At 47.2% G+C, this 14,562-nt stretch overlaps 1 protein-coding gene and 1 long non-coding RNA gene across 2 annotated transcripts in view; one reads left to right on the forward strand and one right to left on the reverse strand.

Moving 5' to 3' along the window:
• WTIP (WT1 interacting protein) overlaps positions 1–14,560 on the reverse strand; it is a gene marked incomplete at its 5' end in the record, with an annotated part of 19,891 nt that extends 5,331 nt beyond the window's left edge. The window contains 2 exons of the mRNA XM_040445617.1: positions 8,927–9,028; positions 14,269–14,560. Coding sequence (XP_040301551.1) covers positions 8,927–9,028; positions 14,269–14,560 — 394 coding nt within the window. The remainder of the gene's footprint in view (positions 1–8,926; positions 9,029–14,268) is intronic.
• LOC121011609 (uncharacterized) lies at positions 1,285–1,748 on the forward strand. The gene is made up of 2 exons (XR_005781671.1): positions 1,285–1,435; positions 1,679–1,748. It is a non-coding gene; the product is annotated as an uncharacterized LOC121011609 (long non-coding RNA).
• Positions 14,561–14,562: the final 2 nt, after the last annotated feature.

The following is a 14,562-nucleotide window of genomic DNA, read 5'->3' on the forward strand; positions in this document are numbered from 1 at the left end:
TAAAATAAAATAAAATAAAATAAAATAAAATAAAATAAAATAAAATACGTTTGCTTCAGGGGAACTCAGAGCAGACATTCCAGAATGAACTGTCATCATCCATGAACATAAGAAGTACAACTCTCACCAGGTAACAAAGCCCCAGTGAAAGACGTGTCCTTGTCAAAACAAGAGCCTCAGCAGACCCGGCACAGCTGTTAGAGGCATCCCGTCAGGAGAAAGCCCACAGTGCCTAACCAGGAACAGGAGGGAGCATCCTCCCCGTGATAAAGGGCCCCCGTGAGAAACCCTCAGCTGACATCAGACATAATGGTGAAATAGTGGATGCTTTTCCCCTTAGGGTTCAGCATTGGACTAGAAGCCCTAGGTCGTACAATGAGATGGGTGAAAAAAAATAAAAGCTTGGAGAGGAAAAAGGAGAACTATCTTTTTTTTTTTTTTAATTTTTTTTTTCAACGTTTATTTATTTTTGGGACAGAGAGAGACAGAGCATGAACGGGGGAGGGGCAGAGAGAGAGGGAGACACAGAATCGGAAACAGGCTCCAGGCTCTGAGCCATCAGCCCAGAGCCCGACGCGGGGCTCGAACTCACGGACTGCGAGATCGTGACCTGGCTGAAGTCGGACGCTTAACCGACTGCGCCACCCAGGCGCCCCAGGAAAAAGGAGAACTATCTTTAATCAGGATGTGTAGAAGATCATAAGCCATCTACCAAAACAAACAAACAAACAAGCAAACCCTACTAGAAGTAATAAATGAGTTTAGCAAGGTTGTAGGACAGGTGGTCAGAATATGAAAATCAAATATATTTTTATATTCTGGTAACAAATGATTGGAAAATGAACGTACAGTTTTAAAAACAGCATTTTATTGGATGCTATCATCCAAAAAAAAAAAAAAACCCTGTAAAATACTAAGAGGTAAACTTAACAAGAGATGAGTCTGCCCCTCGCTCTGCCAAACCAAACTTTGCTGAGAGAAATTTCAGAAGACCTACATGAATAGAGTGATAAAACATTGCTGGAAGATAGCTCTCCATTGGGTCTCTCACATTTCTGCACATCTTACAGAGGAATGGCAGCTTTCATTGTGAATTACCATCCCAAGGACATTTGTGGACCAAACCACTTACAAACCAGACACTGTGGGGCATCTGGGTGGCTCAGTTGGGTAAGCATCCAACTTCAGCTCAGGGCATTATCTCATGGTTTGTGGGTTCAAGCCCCATATTGGGCTCTCTGCTGTCAATGCAGAGCCCACTTCAGATCCTCTGTCTCCCTCTCTCTCTGACCCTCCCTCTCGCTCTCTCTCTCTCCCTCTCTCAAAAATAAACATTAAAAAAAAAAACAACACAGATAGCTATCTCCCTCCGAAGTAGAAAGCAGGCTTGTTTGGTGTCCAATATAATACAGATGCTGTGTTCCTCAGAAACAGGGTCAGGGGCGCCTGGGTGGCGCAGTCAGTTAAGCGTCCGACTTCAGCCAGGTCACGATCTCGCGGTCCGTGAGTTCGAGCCCCGCGTCGGGCTCTGGGCTGATGGCTCAGAGCCTGGAGCCTGTTTCCGATTCTGTGTCTCCCTCTCTCTCTGCCCCTCCCCCGTTCATGCTCTGTCTCTCTCTGTCCCAAAAATAAATAAACGTTGAAAAAAAAAACAATTAAAAAAAAAAAAAGAAACAAGGGTCAGAGAGCTTTGCTGGCAGCCCATTATAAAACATCAGGGTTCCCTAAACTCAGGGTTCTCTAGCCATGACACAGACCCAGACCCACTGCATGTGCGGCATCCACCTGGGTCACTCTGCGTCACCCCCGTGGGACTCGTGCAGGATGATTCAAATGTGAAGCTCATCCTGCCTGCCGTGCTCTGAGTCCCTGCCCCCAGGAGGCTCATGTCTTCAGTCAGCATTGGTGACACAGTGGCAGATAAACTTACCAGCTTGCAAGCAGGGAAAAAAAACCTCAGTCCTTGACAATCAACTTCAAACTTCAAATATTCTGATATCAGTTCTCCTCAAATTGATCTATATATTCAATGCCACACAATTAAAATCCCAGCATTCTTATTTCTTTTGTGGAAACTGACATTCCAATTCTATTTTGGTTTTCTTCTTTCAAACCCTTGTGCTGAGGGCTGACTTCCAGTTCTAAAATTCATATAAAAATACAAAGAACCTAGAATAGCCAAATAATCTTGCAAAAGATCAACAATGCTGGAAGACTTACCCTACCTATCTTAAAACTTAAAGTAATCAATACAGTGTAATATGGGAATAAGGAAAAACAAAAAGATCAGTAAAACAGAAGAGACTGCAAAAATAGACCCACAGATATTTCAATAAACAAACAAGTGGGAAAGCAAAGTCTTTTCCGCACAAGGTGCTGGAACAACTGGAGGAAAAAAATCAAATATGTAAAAAAAATGAAACTCCATTCCTTGCCTCATACCATACACAAAAATATAACACAAAGTGGGTTATCTACCTCAACATAGAAATGAGAAACTTAAGGGGCACCTGGCTGGCTCAGTCAGAAGAGCTTGTAACTCTTGACCTCCGGTTGTGATTCTGAGCTCCACACTGGATGTAGAGATTACTTAAAAGTAAAATATCTAAAAGATTAAAAAAAAAAAAAAAAAAAAAGAGAGAGAGAGCGAGACTTAAAGCTTCTAGAAGAAAACATAGGAGACTATCTTCATGACTTAAAAGAGGACCAAAAATTTTTAGGTTACAAAAACAAGAACCATAAAACAAAAAAAAATTACATATTAAATTTCATCAAAATTTAAAATTTATCAGGCACTAGGGCGCCTGGCTGGCTCACCCAGAAGAGCATGCAATTCTTAATCTCAGAGTCATGAGTTCAAGCCCCACATTAGATGTAGAGATTACTAAAAGAAATAAATAATAAACTTAATTAAAAATATTATTCATACTGGGGCGCATGGGTGGCTCAGTCGGTTAGGCATCCGACTTGGGCTCAGGTCATGGGTTCATGGATTCGAGCTCCACGACGGGCTCTGTGGTGACAGCTCAGAGCCTAGAGCCTGCTTCTGATTCCGTGTCTCCCTCTCTCTCTGCCCCTCCCCTGCTCACACTCTCTCTGTCTCTCTGTCTCTCTAAAATAAATAAATGTAAAAAAAAAATTTTTTTTAAATATTCATAGTATGAGAAAGTATTCACAAAACATGCATCCTGAAAAGAACTTGTACTCAGAATATATATATCCTCACAACTAAATAATTTAAGACAAGTAACTCTCAATCAAAAGCTGAACAAAAGACCTGAAAAGACTTCATAAAAGAAGATATAAATGGTCAAGAAGCAGACAAAAAGATGCTTAACCTTATTAGTCATCAGGGAAATGCAAATTAAAATCATGAGATACCACTTCACACCCATTAGAATGGTTAAAATTAAAAAGACTAAAATATCAATTGTTGGCAAACACGTAGCAGAACCCAACTCTCTAACATTTCTAGTGGGAGGATAAAATAGCACAACCCCTTTGGAAAACAGTTTGGCAGTCTCTTATGAAGTTAAACATACACTTAGCCTATGACCCAGAAATTCCACTCCTTGGAATTTACCCGAGAGAGAGAGAGAGAGAGAGAGAGAGAGAGAAATGAAAACATTTGTCCACAAATGACCCGTACGAGAACGTTCACAGCACAATCTATTATCTGTCAGTAGTTGCACAGATCAACAAACTGTGGCATATTCATACAATAAAATCTTACTCAGCGATAAAAAGGAGTGTGCTACTAATATACAGTTTAAAAAAAAGAGAGATGCTTAACGACAACAACAACAAATCAGTCACAAAATAGTATACATTTGACTTCATGTATATGAAGTTCTAGAACAGACAAAACTAATCTATGGTGGTAGAAATCAGAACACTGGGGGGTGCCTGGGTGGCTCAGTGGGTTAAGCGTCCAACTTCATCTCAGGTCATAGACTTGTGGCCCATGAGTTCAAGCCCTGCATCAGGCTCTGTGTTGACAGTTCAGAGCCTGGAGCCTGCTTTGGATTCTGTGTCTCCCTCTCTCTCTGCCCCTCCCCCACTTGCACTCTGACTCTCTCAAAAATAAACATTAAAAAAAATTTTTTTTAATAAATAAATAGAATATTCTCTGGGGAAATGCACCTTCAACACAGACATCAACAAATTCCCACAGACTGACTTTAAAAATTATACGGTTTTTATATCAAAAATTATAAAACCATGTGAAGAAACAAGGTATCATGACCAAGAGTGAGGAGAAACAATAAACAATTGAAGTGGGACTTCAAAGACATCAGATATGGGGACAATTAGACACAATACAGAATACAAACATGTAATACACTTACAAAATAGAAACAGATGTCCAAAACATGAGATTACAAAGACTTCTTGGACATTAAAAGCAATAACTGAAAACAAATTTAAAAAGGTAAACTGGACTTTACTGTGACTTTCTTTTCATCAGAAGACATCATTAACAAAGTAATGAAGCAAGAATAGGTTAGGAAAAGAATTTATAACACATATATCCAACACACAACATGTATCCAAGGTGCACAGAGAACTTGCACAAAGCAATTTAAAAAAAGTCAAACCACCCAACCTACAAATGGGCAAAAGACTTCAACAGGCATTTTTACCAACAAAGGCATTCAAATGGCCAACAGAGGGGCACCTGGGTGGCTCAGTCAGTTAAGCATCCGACTTCAGCTCAGGTCACGATCTCGCAGTCCGTGAGTTCGAGCCCCGCGTCGGGCTCTGGGCTGATGGCTCAGAGCCTGGAGCCTGCTTCGGGTTCTGTGTCTCCCTCTCTCTCTGCCCCTCCCCCGTTCATGCTCTTTCTCTCTCTGTCTCAAAAATAAATAAACTTTAAAAAAAAAAAAAAAAGGCCAACAGAGACATAAAAAGGTGTATGAGTTTTCACTTCTCATCCAAGAAATTCAAATTAAAACCTCATTAATAGGGTGGCTCAGTCGGTTAAGCCTTGATTAAACCTTCCCACTCTTTCAGTGGGAGGTCGGTTAAGCCTTCCCACTCTTGATTTCAGCTCAGGTCATAATCTCACCCATCGTGGAACTGAACCCTGGCTCGGGCTCTGTGCTGGCAGCATGAACCTGCTTGGGATTCTCTCTCTGCCCCGCCCCTGCTGCGGCACACGTGTTTTCTCTCTCTCTCAAAAGAAATAAACTTAAAAAAATAAAATAAAAAATAAATAAAATCTCATTAATATACCATGCCACCCCCACTAGAATGAAGACAGACAATGCTGGTAGGAAGGAGGAAAAACTGAAATTCTCATACACTGCCAACAGGATAATAAATTGCTTCTACTATGGGAAACTTAGCAGCATATATTGAAGCCACACAGATGCTACTCTAGGACCCAGAAATTCCACTGTTAGAAAAATAAATACAAATGTCCATCAATGGGCACAGACGCAATACTCATAAAAGGTTTATTTATAATCCCCAAATTATGGAAACAGCTCAAAAGTCATGTGCCGGTGACTGGGAAGGGGCATCAGGGACTCTTACGGGGTGATGGAAACATTCTACCCTTTGATCTGGAGGGTGATTACATGGGCACGTAGACATGTACAAATGTATCAAGCTGGAATATACTCAAGATTAATGTGTTTTACACTCTTCGTGTATTTTCAATCTTGATAAAAATGATCAAAAATGTTGAGGCAGATTTGAGAAAAGAAACAAAAAGAACTTCTAGAAATAAAAAATTCAATCACTGAAATAAAAAACTCAATGAAAGAGTTCAATAGGAGATTAAACACAGTTGAAGAGAAAAATGAATGGTCTGGATTTTAGCTTTCAGGAGACAGATCTGAGGAAATTAAACAGAATGAGAGACAGAGAAGTGCATAATATGAGGGAGAGGTTAAGAGACACAACAGAATGAGAAAACCTAATATTTCTAATTTGAATTCTAGAAGTAAATAATAGAGAGAATGGGAGAGAAGCAATTGAATCAAAGCTGATTTTATTGAATCAAAGCCGATTTTATTGAAAATAAAATAGCTGAGATTTTCCCCAAGTTGGAAGTCAAAATGAACCCCAAGCAGGACAAATAAAAGAAAACCAAGAGCCACACAAATCAGAGTCAAACTATAGAAGAATACTTTAAATTATTTGTCCTTTTTTCTAATTGATATGTGAAAGTATGTTAAATATTGTGGAAAATAATCCTTAGAACTTATGCATGTGGCAGTATATGGGTTTTTTTTTAATGTTTATTTATTTTTGAGACAGAGAGAGACAGAGCATGAACAGGGAAGGGTCAGAGAGAGAGGGAGAGAGACACAGAATCTGAAGCAGGCTCCAGGCTCTGAGCTGTCAGCACAGAACCCAACGTGGGGCTTGAACTCACACACCATGAGATCATGACCCTGGCTGAAGTCGGACACTTAACCGACTGAGCCTGTGGTTTGTTTTATCAAATGCTTCATGGGGTCTTTTAATGAACCAGGGATGGGGTTTTTTTGTTTTTTTTTTTTTAATGTTTATTTATTTTTTAGAGAGAGAGTGCACAAGCAGGGGAGAGGCAGAGAGAATCCCAAGCAGGCTCCCCACTGTCAGCATGGAGCTTAATGTGGGGCTTGAACTCACAAACTGTGAGATCATGACCTGAGCTGAAATCAAGAGTCAGACGCTTAACCGACTGAGCCACCCAGGCACCCTAAAAATAAAATCTTTTTTTTAATGTTTATTTATTTTTGAGAGAGACAGACAGAGAAGGACAGAGCATGAGCAGCGGAGGGGCAGAGAGAAAGGGAGACACAGAATCCAAAGCAGGGTCCAGGCTCTGAGCTGTCAGCACAGAACCTGACGCAGGGCTCAAACTCATAAACTACGAGATCGTGACCTGAGCCCCAGTCGAACACTTAATCGACTGAGCACCCAGGCGCCCTGTAAAAATAAAATCTTAAAAAAAAAAAAAATGCTGAGTGAAAATTGCTTCAAATTTGGAAATCTATTCACAAACTCTGAAGTAAGTGTGAGGGTAGAATCAAGACATTTTGGACACAGCAGAATTCAGAACACTGACCTCCCAAATGCCCTTTCTTAGACAACGACAGCAAAATCTTGTGGACATTGTTCCACAGCTTTGATTCTTCTCTTCTCCTCCAAGATGCGTTCAGTATTCAGCCTTACCTCAGACAGCCTGCCGCATTCAAGGGAAACCTGAATCCATTCCCATTATCCACAGGCGGGCTTGATTAGTATAAACATAACTCCTCTTCCCTTATTATGGCATTGGTTCAGAGACTCAGGCAAGTCAGTCAATCAACCACAGCATTCCCAACAACCAAATAAACTGGTTCAGGAATGGATGTGTGAGATGCTCTGGCCAATGACATACAAGGAGATATATGCCAGGTGCTTTCTGGAAAAGAAGTTTCCAAAAACATAACCAGAAGAGATGCCCCCTCTTCCTCCAGACTAGTGGTGTGCCAATGGAAGTCTCAAGCTGCCTCAGACATTTCACCACCATAAGAGAAGGTGCCCTAAGGAAGACACCAAACCCAAGGGAAACCCAGCCAAGCTATTCATAGGGCCTGAGACACTAGATCAATCTCAGCCTGAAGCCAGCCCAGTCTCTGGGCTCCCAGGGCACTGAGCCAAAAAATATTCTTAGAGGTTAAGCCTCCTCAGCAGTTTCTCTGTTATCTGCAGCTAAAAGCTGCCAGGAAATAGTGGATTCAATGCAGGGAGTACACATGGGAAGGCACAGAATGAGCTCCACAAGGGTCCCAGAGGGCAATGGACTCAGAGTAAAGAGAGGTGAGAACCTCCCAATAGAAACTCTGCAGGATGCCTGATATAATGGAGCCTCTGGGGAGGCGGGAAGTGAAGCTATACAAAGTAAGCCAATACAAGGTGGGGGGAGGGGAGGGGGGGGGGGCAAAAAAAAAAAAAAAAGAAAAAAATGCAGGAAAAGTAAAAGACTATAGGACAAAAAGGGGGTGTAATCACAGTATAATTCCCCGCTCTGCAGTGGATTTTTAAATAGTCAAGGAAACATAAACCTGGTTTACTGACTTAACCACAGTTTACGATCAAAGTACACTAAGAAAACAGGAGAGAAGAGAAAAAGGCGGTGGCAGAACCTGTTCCTCAGCTGTCACAGCAAAAGTGTCAGTCAGTCTAAAAGTGCTACATCAAGAAACAGCACGGTATGCTTGTTACAGATACGGAGGTGTCTTCTAGAAGAAATTGCCAAAAAATACCAAGTGGCTGCCTCTGGGGAATGGGACCAGGAGTAGAAAGATGAGTGGTTTTTTACTCTTGCAAAAAGAGCTTGTCAGCACTGTCTGACTTAACACAGTGCATGTATTACACTTCCACAGGATAAAACATTGACATGTTTAGTATAAATTAATGAAAGATACTTGCTTACGGGCAAAGCCTCAAGGGATAGTAGTAGAATCAAGAGAGCAGATGTATTAGGTTGGTTAGATAATGGTTACTTTTTTCTTTTCGTAACTTTGTTTAGGTTAAATTACAACATTTATAGCTTACGCTGTATGTAAACTTGGGAGAAAAACTAAATTGCAGGGAAAAGACCAGCCCCACACCCCAGGCAGGCAGAAAGCACAGCACTAGCTCCATGCGCCCCACGCAGGCAGCCAGGAGACATCAGTGCCTTGCACAGGACGGAGGCCCCAAAGCTGGGTGAGGGGCCTCCTTTCCCCGTGGCCACCAAAGGCCCTGGTTCCACACCTCCCTCCCCAGGGCCCAGGACATCTTCCCAGGGGCGTGGACCTCCCAAACAGGCCAGGCCTAGGAGGAAAGGCACTACAATTCAGCCTCCTCCACACTCCAGCCTGGGCCAGAGCTGGGCGGTCCATCAGCTTGGGACTTGGGTGCAAGGACATGGTGCAAGAGGGCCGGGGAAAAGGAAACCTACCACAGGAGTCGCAGGTGAAGCAATCTGTGTGATACAGGCTCCCCATTGCCTGGCATGCCTGCCTTGCCCCGTAGATGCCAAGCCCACACTTGATGCAAATACCTATGGGAGAGACACAGGAGAGAGCCCAGGTTAGCACCATGACTGTCCTAATGCTGCCTAACCCTCAGCGAATAAACTTCCTGAGCCTTCATTTACCAATGGCTGACCTGGCGACAATAATGGTATCTGGGGGTTTGTTGATGTTGTTTCAGGATTCAGAGGTAAGCAGAGCACCGGGCACAGAGTCAGGGCTAACTGATGCCGTCCTTCCCATCAAAATATTAATGACACGTGGGGGCACCTGGGTGGCTCAGTCAGTTGAGGGTCCAACTCCTGATTCTGGCTCAGGCCATGATCTCACAGTTCACGGGTTCAAGCCCCGCATCAGTCTCTAGGCTCACAGTGCGGAGCCTGCTTGAGATTCTGTCTCCCTCTCTCTCTGCCCCTCCCCCCGCTTGCTCTCTATCTCTCTGAAAATAAATAAAAAGAAACTTAAAAAAATATTAATGACATGTTTATATTAGAAAGTCATTCTGGGTCCCTTCACCAGTGACCTGCTCTTGGACTGAGGGAAAATCCTTTCTGCGGTCTGTGAACCAGAAAGAATAAAGACCACACAGGCATACCCAACCCAGCCAAGCTTTCCTCATCTGTGTCCTAAGGTGAATTGATTCTCTTGTTTGATCGGCACAGCGGCCTTGCTGGCCTGCCACATGCCCCACAGTGTAGCTGCTGGAGACTCGGCAACACGCCGAGGAAGGCACGCTCAAGGAGCCTCTGTTCCAGCGGAGGGAGACAGACGACAACAGGTAAATGAATAATATCTCTGGTGGAAACAAGTGTGTGAGGTTTTTGTTTTGTTTTGTTTTTTTTAATTTTTTTTTCAACGTTTATTTATTTTTGGGACAGAGAGAGACAGAGCATGAACGGGGGAGGGGCAGAGAGAGAGGGAGACACAGAATCGGAAGCAGGCTCCAGGCTCTGAGCCATCAGCCCAGAGCCTGACGCGGGGCTCGAACTCACGGACCGCGAGATCGTGACCTGGCTGAAGTCGGACGCTTAACCGACTGCGCCACCCAGGTGCCCCAAGTGTGTGAGTTTTAAATTAGGGTGGTGAAGAAGGCCCCAGTGACCAGGTGATATCTGAGCAAAGGTCTAGAGGAAAGAAAGGAGGAAGTTGCCATGCAGGCATCTGGGATTACTGGCAGAATTGGGGATCACCCCTAGCAGCACAGGGTGGGGTGCCCGGCAGGCAGGGGAGGGGTAGTAAGGAAAAGGGTGACCAGCAACGCCAGGGGGAAGCCCGGCACTAGTCCCGGGGATTCCCTGGCCAGCCCTCCTGAAGACCCAGAACATGGGCGGCCAGCCCAGACATCAGAAGCCCCCCTCACAGTTACCCGGGATCTCCTGTACCCCACAGGGCATGAAGACAGGTTCCACTGGCCCTTGAGACCCTAAATCTTCTGGATGCTCCGGGACATGCTCCCTCACCCTCTCCCTCTCGCTTTCTACCATCTCTCTCTCTCTCTCTCTCTCTCTCTCTCTCTCCTTAACATTTAACCACGGTTGAGCCTCTTCCCCATCAGCACCACGTCAAGAAAGAAAGTCAAGTCAAGAAAGAAAGCTCAGTCCACATTCAGCTATCTCCTAACTGTGCACACCTCCAGACCTCCCATCCCGAACCTGCTAGCCGTGGGACCAGCTCCTCCTCTTTCATGTCCAGGCTATGACCCACACCTAGATTTCTGGCTCTTCTCCCTTCCCAGCTCTGTTGGGTACTCCCTGCTCAGTCCTGGGCCTCCCGTGCCTGGGTTTTTTTCCCCAGGGGAGGGCGGGCCAGCTCAGACGCCCTCAAAACCAGGTAGGAAAGTAAAGGTGGCTGGTGGGGACCCAGAATGGAGAATGGAGAACAGCAATTATTCCATACTGAAATTAATTACTAACTCAAATGTTTTGAAGATACAGAAGGCCAACATGCCTGCAAGTCTCCACACGTGGCTGTCCCATGGCTCCCTGGGCAGTCCGGCCTGCTGCAATGGCTCAGCCTGCAGAGGGCTCCTGGCGATCTGCCCCAGTCCACACCTCTCTCCTGAGTCACTGAGCCAGCTCCCAGATGGCCTCAGACCACCGCAGGTCTAGAACAGAGCTCTGGATTTCCTGCAAAACTGCTCTTGCCTCAGCGTCCCTGCTCAGGAAACGGCACCTGTGCGTAGCTCAGTTTCAGGGAGCATCCAGGTCCACCCTCCTTGTCTCCTCCAACTGTGAATCTCAGCAACTCTGTTCCCTAATTTTGACTTCATTCCCTCCCCTCACTCCCACTGGCCTGGTTCAAAGTCATCAAGTCTCATCCTAAAGTCCGTTTCAAGAGTGTCCTCAAGGTATCCCCGCCTGGCCCCCAATAATTCATCCCACAATCTGCAGCTAGACTTCCCTCTGGCAAGTAAAAATGACCTACCCCCTCACCCTTACTCTTGTCCATCAAGTCTGAAAACCTGACCTCACCTTCTTAAGTTACCACAATCCACAGTGAAGAGTAAAAGTCAGTTTTCCACGGGAAGCAGGGCAGGAGGTGGGGCAAGAGGAGAGGCTATGACCTTGTATGATGATTAGCTTTTGGTTCCATTTGCTTCTTTTTCTAAATACGTGCTTTCGTCTCTTTAATAAAAAGACACTGACGAAGGAGATGGAGTACCCACGAAATTCAGGGAGCACAGCGTTTCAAAGAGAGGGGACTCCACCTGTGGGGTGGAACAGTGAGACCAGGCCACCGAGGCCTGGCAAGCACCTGCACCGGGCCGCCACCAGGGTCTAGCAAGAGCTGGCTCAGTCCCGTGAGGGGAGACAGATGGCTCAGGGGAGATGGGAGGCGGGCAAGCAAAGGCGATGCCAACCGGACACTGGGATGGGAAGAGGTGGGCATGCCACTGAGACTTTGTGACCAAGCAGGTGTGGCTTTGCTTTTTCCTTGCCATTTTTTTTTTTTTTATGAAAGACCCTTTCATTAAAGACATATTTATAACCAAAGAAAAAGGTCCAGTGGAAAGAGGAAAGCTGAAGATTGGAGGAGGTGGGGGTTGGAGGTGGGATGACCCTGATCCTCAGATCTAGACGTGGATCTGATAATAACTGGCAGCCTGCAACAGCTGACCTCAGTTTTCTCAGCAAAATAGAAAGCAAGCTCAGGGACCAGAGGGAACAGAAAGATTGTTGAGGGAATAAAAGAGGGAACTGACCAAGGCTTAGGGAGATGGGTGGCACCCAGAAGATCACAGAGGTTCAAGACCATCAACGCCTATTGGTATAGCAGCAAAACAGGGGGGCAGCAGCCCTGGCTCAGAGTCAGAGTTCTGCAGGGCAGAGGTGCTTCAAGGAATCAGAGGTCCTGAGACCAAGAGGCAGTCAGAACCGAAGCGAACCAAAAACAGGGTGTGACCTTGGGAGGAGGTGGCTCAAGAGAAGGCAGGGAGGCCACCAAAGTTCAAGAGGTTCTGGAAGTCTGAAGCTATTGGCTGGCTCCCGGCAGCGGAACTTGGTGAGGAGAGATGGGAAAGTTGTAAAGCCATCGGTGAATGGACAGAGGGACCCGGAGGTCAGCAAGTGCCAGGGCCAAGGAGAAGGGGTGGCCCAGAGAGGAAGACACACTCTGAGGACGTGGTATAGCAGACATCAGTTGAGCTCATGCTACCTGTAGACTTCCTTTTGCAAAACTGTGGATTATTCAAGTTGAACTGTATGAAATTGCCACTTCTATGGCTCCGAAAGGTCAAATATCAGCACTAAGTTATCAGCAGTTCAAGCAAATAGTTGCCCATAGTTTTAAAAATTAGGAAAAGGTTACCCAGATCTGGCTTCTCTTGGGAAAAAAGGTGTACCATTGCTCACCTCCCACTCCCGGGTGGATTCAATGGGCCCTTTCGAAAGGATGACCCACCAGCTTATGCGGTCTCGTGCGGTCAGCCCTTCACTCTCCCCCTGCCTGCTTGGGTCTGGCCACCTCAGCTTCGCACACAGATACGTGAGTAACCTCAGAGGCTCACAGAAACCACCCCGACGTGGGCCCTGTGGTGCACGGGGACAGGAGACAGGCAGTCTCCCCCAGAGAGAGCACTGGAGGCGTTCTCTTCAGAAGCCCACCGCAGCTTCGGCTCCCGGCACCTGCCGGGCTCGAGAGGCCAACAGCTTCCTAACTCACCTCCATGCTCCCAGGCCATCTGACAGCAGCCACAACACCTACCAAACCACAAATGCTCACCCCCATGCTCCCAGATGAGCTCAAAACTCTTCTGCGTGTCCCTCCTAAAGGCAGACCCACCCTGTGGCCCACATAACCCCTGGGCGCAGAGTAGAACAGTCCACATCCTCACATGCCTCCTTTGGCCCACATTCTTCCTTCTGCCTGGAATGCCCCCATCTAGCCTGTCACATACAGCCTCCTCCTCTCTCAAGATCCAGTTCAGGGCGGTCCTGAGCTGCTAGCTGGAATGAATGCATGAAAAGATACAAACCCCAGGACAGCCCTGTCCTGCCCAGCAAGATAACCACCCCCACCCTCACCCCCTCAGAGCCAGGTGCGTCTGCCTTCCTGCTTATCAGTAATGGAGGAAGGGAAGCCCCCTCCCCAGGCCCCCTCTCAGAACCTCCAGCCTCAGTAAGAGGCCTCCGAATTATCCAAAGGACTAGGGATCAGGAGGCCAAAGGCAGACTGGGAAATGGAGGCCGTAAGAGACTGGTGGGCTTTGAAATGCTGTGAAGCAGGATTCCCTTTGGAAACAGCCCGCATACACCACACAGCCCAGGGTGTGGTGTGGTGGGCCTCAGGGTGGGCGTCCCCTCCCTCACACACTCTGCCCCCTTGCCACTGCCATTACCAAAGCTGCAGGTCAGGCGGGTCCGGTGGTACCCGGCCCACCGCACCTCTCTGCTCCTGTCCACTCCCCACACTCCTGGGGGGAACGGGGGCACCAGTCCCTACAGTGCTGGGGTTGCCCGGCTGATCACGGAGCACAGTGCAGGAGGAGCAGAGGCACGTGCCAAGGGTTAAGAAGAAATGACCCGAAAATGGCTTATTGTGCCTATTGGCATGACTTTTTCTTAAAGGTAAGGCAGTGAGTGCATCAACTCACTTTGCCGGAACCCCTTCTTAGGCCAGAGACCTACAGTCGAAGTCGCGGCTGTAAATAAACCTCGGACCCTGCGGTTTGCACTCACACACCCTCTGCCCAGCCCCACGGAGACTCGCTTTTCTCACCCCGGCCCACCCCGCGCTCTCCCCCGGCCGAGCCACGGCCAAGCTCGCTCACCGAAGTAGTCCCGCGCCGTGCGCGCCTCCAGCGCCCGCTCCAGCTCGCGGGTTAGCGCCTCCAGCCGTCGCTCCGCCGCGCTCGGGCCGCCCTCCCGGCCCGCGGGCAGCTGCAGCGAAGGCAGGGGGAAGGGGGCCGGCCCCGCAGGCTCCGGGGAGCGAGCCGGCGCCGGGCCGGCGCCGGGCAGGAGCAGGTCGGCGTAGGCGCCGGCCGAGCCGCGGGAGCCGAGACTGGACACGCTGGAGCGGGCGCTGCCCACCGACGGCGGCCCGGGGCAGGGGCGCGGGTCCGAGC

The sequence above is a fragment of the Herpailurus yagouaroundi genome, unplaced genomic scaffold (assembly GCF_014898765.1).
Source record: "Herpailurus yagouaroundi ecotype Mexico unplaced genomic scaffold, PumYag 194, whole genome shotgun sequence".
Taxonomy (NCBI): Eukaryota; Metazoa; Chordata; class Mammalia; order Carnivora; family Felidae; genus Herpailurus; species Herpailurus yagouaroundi.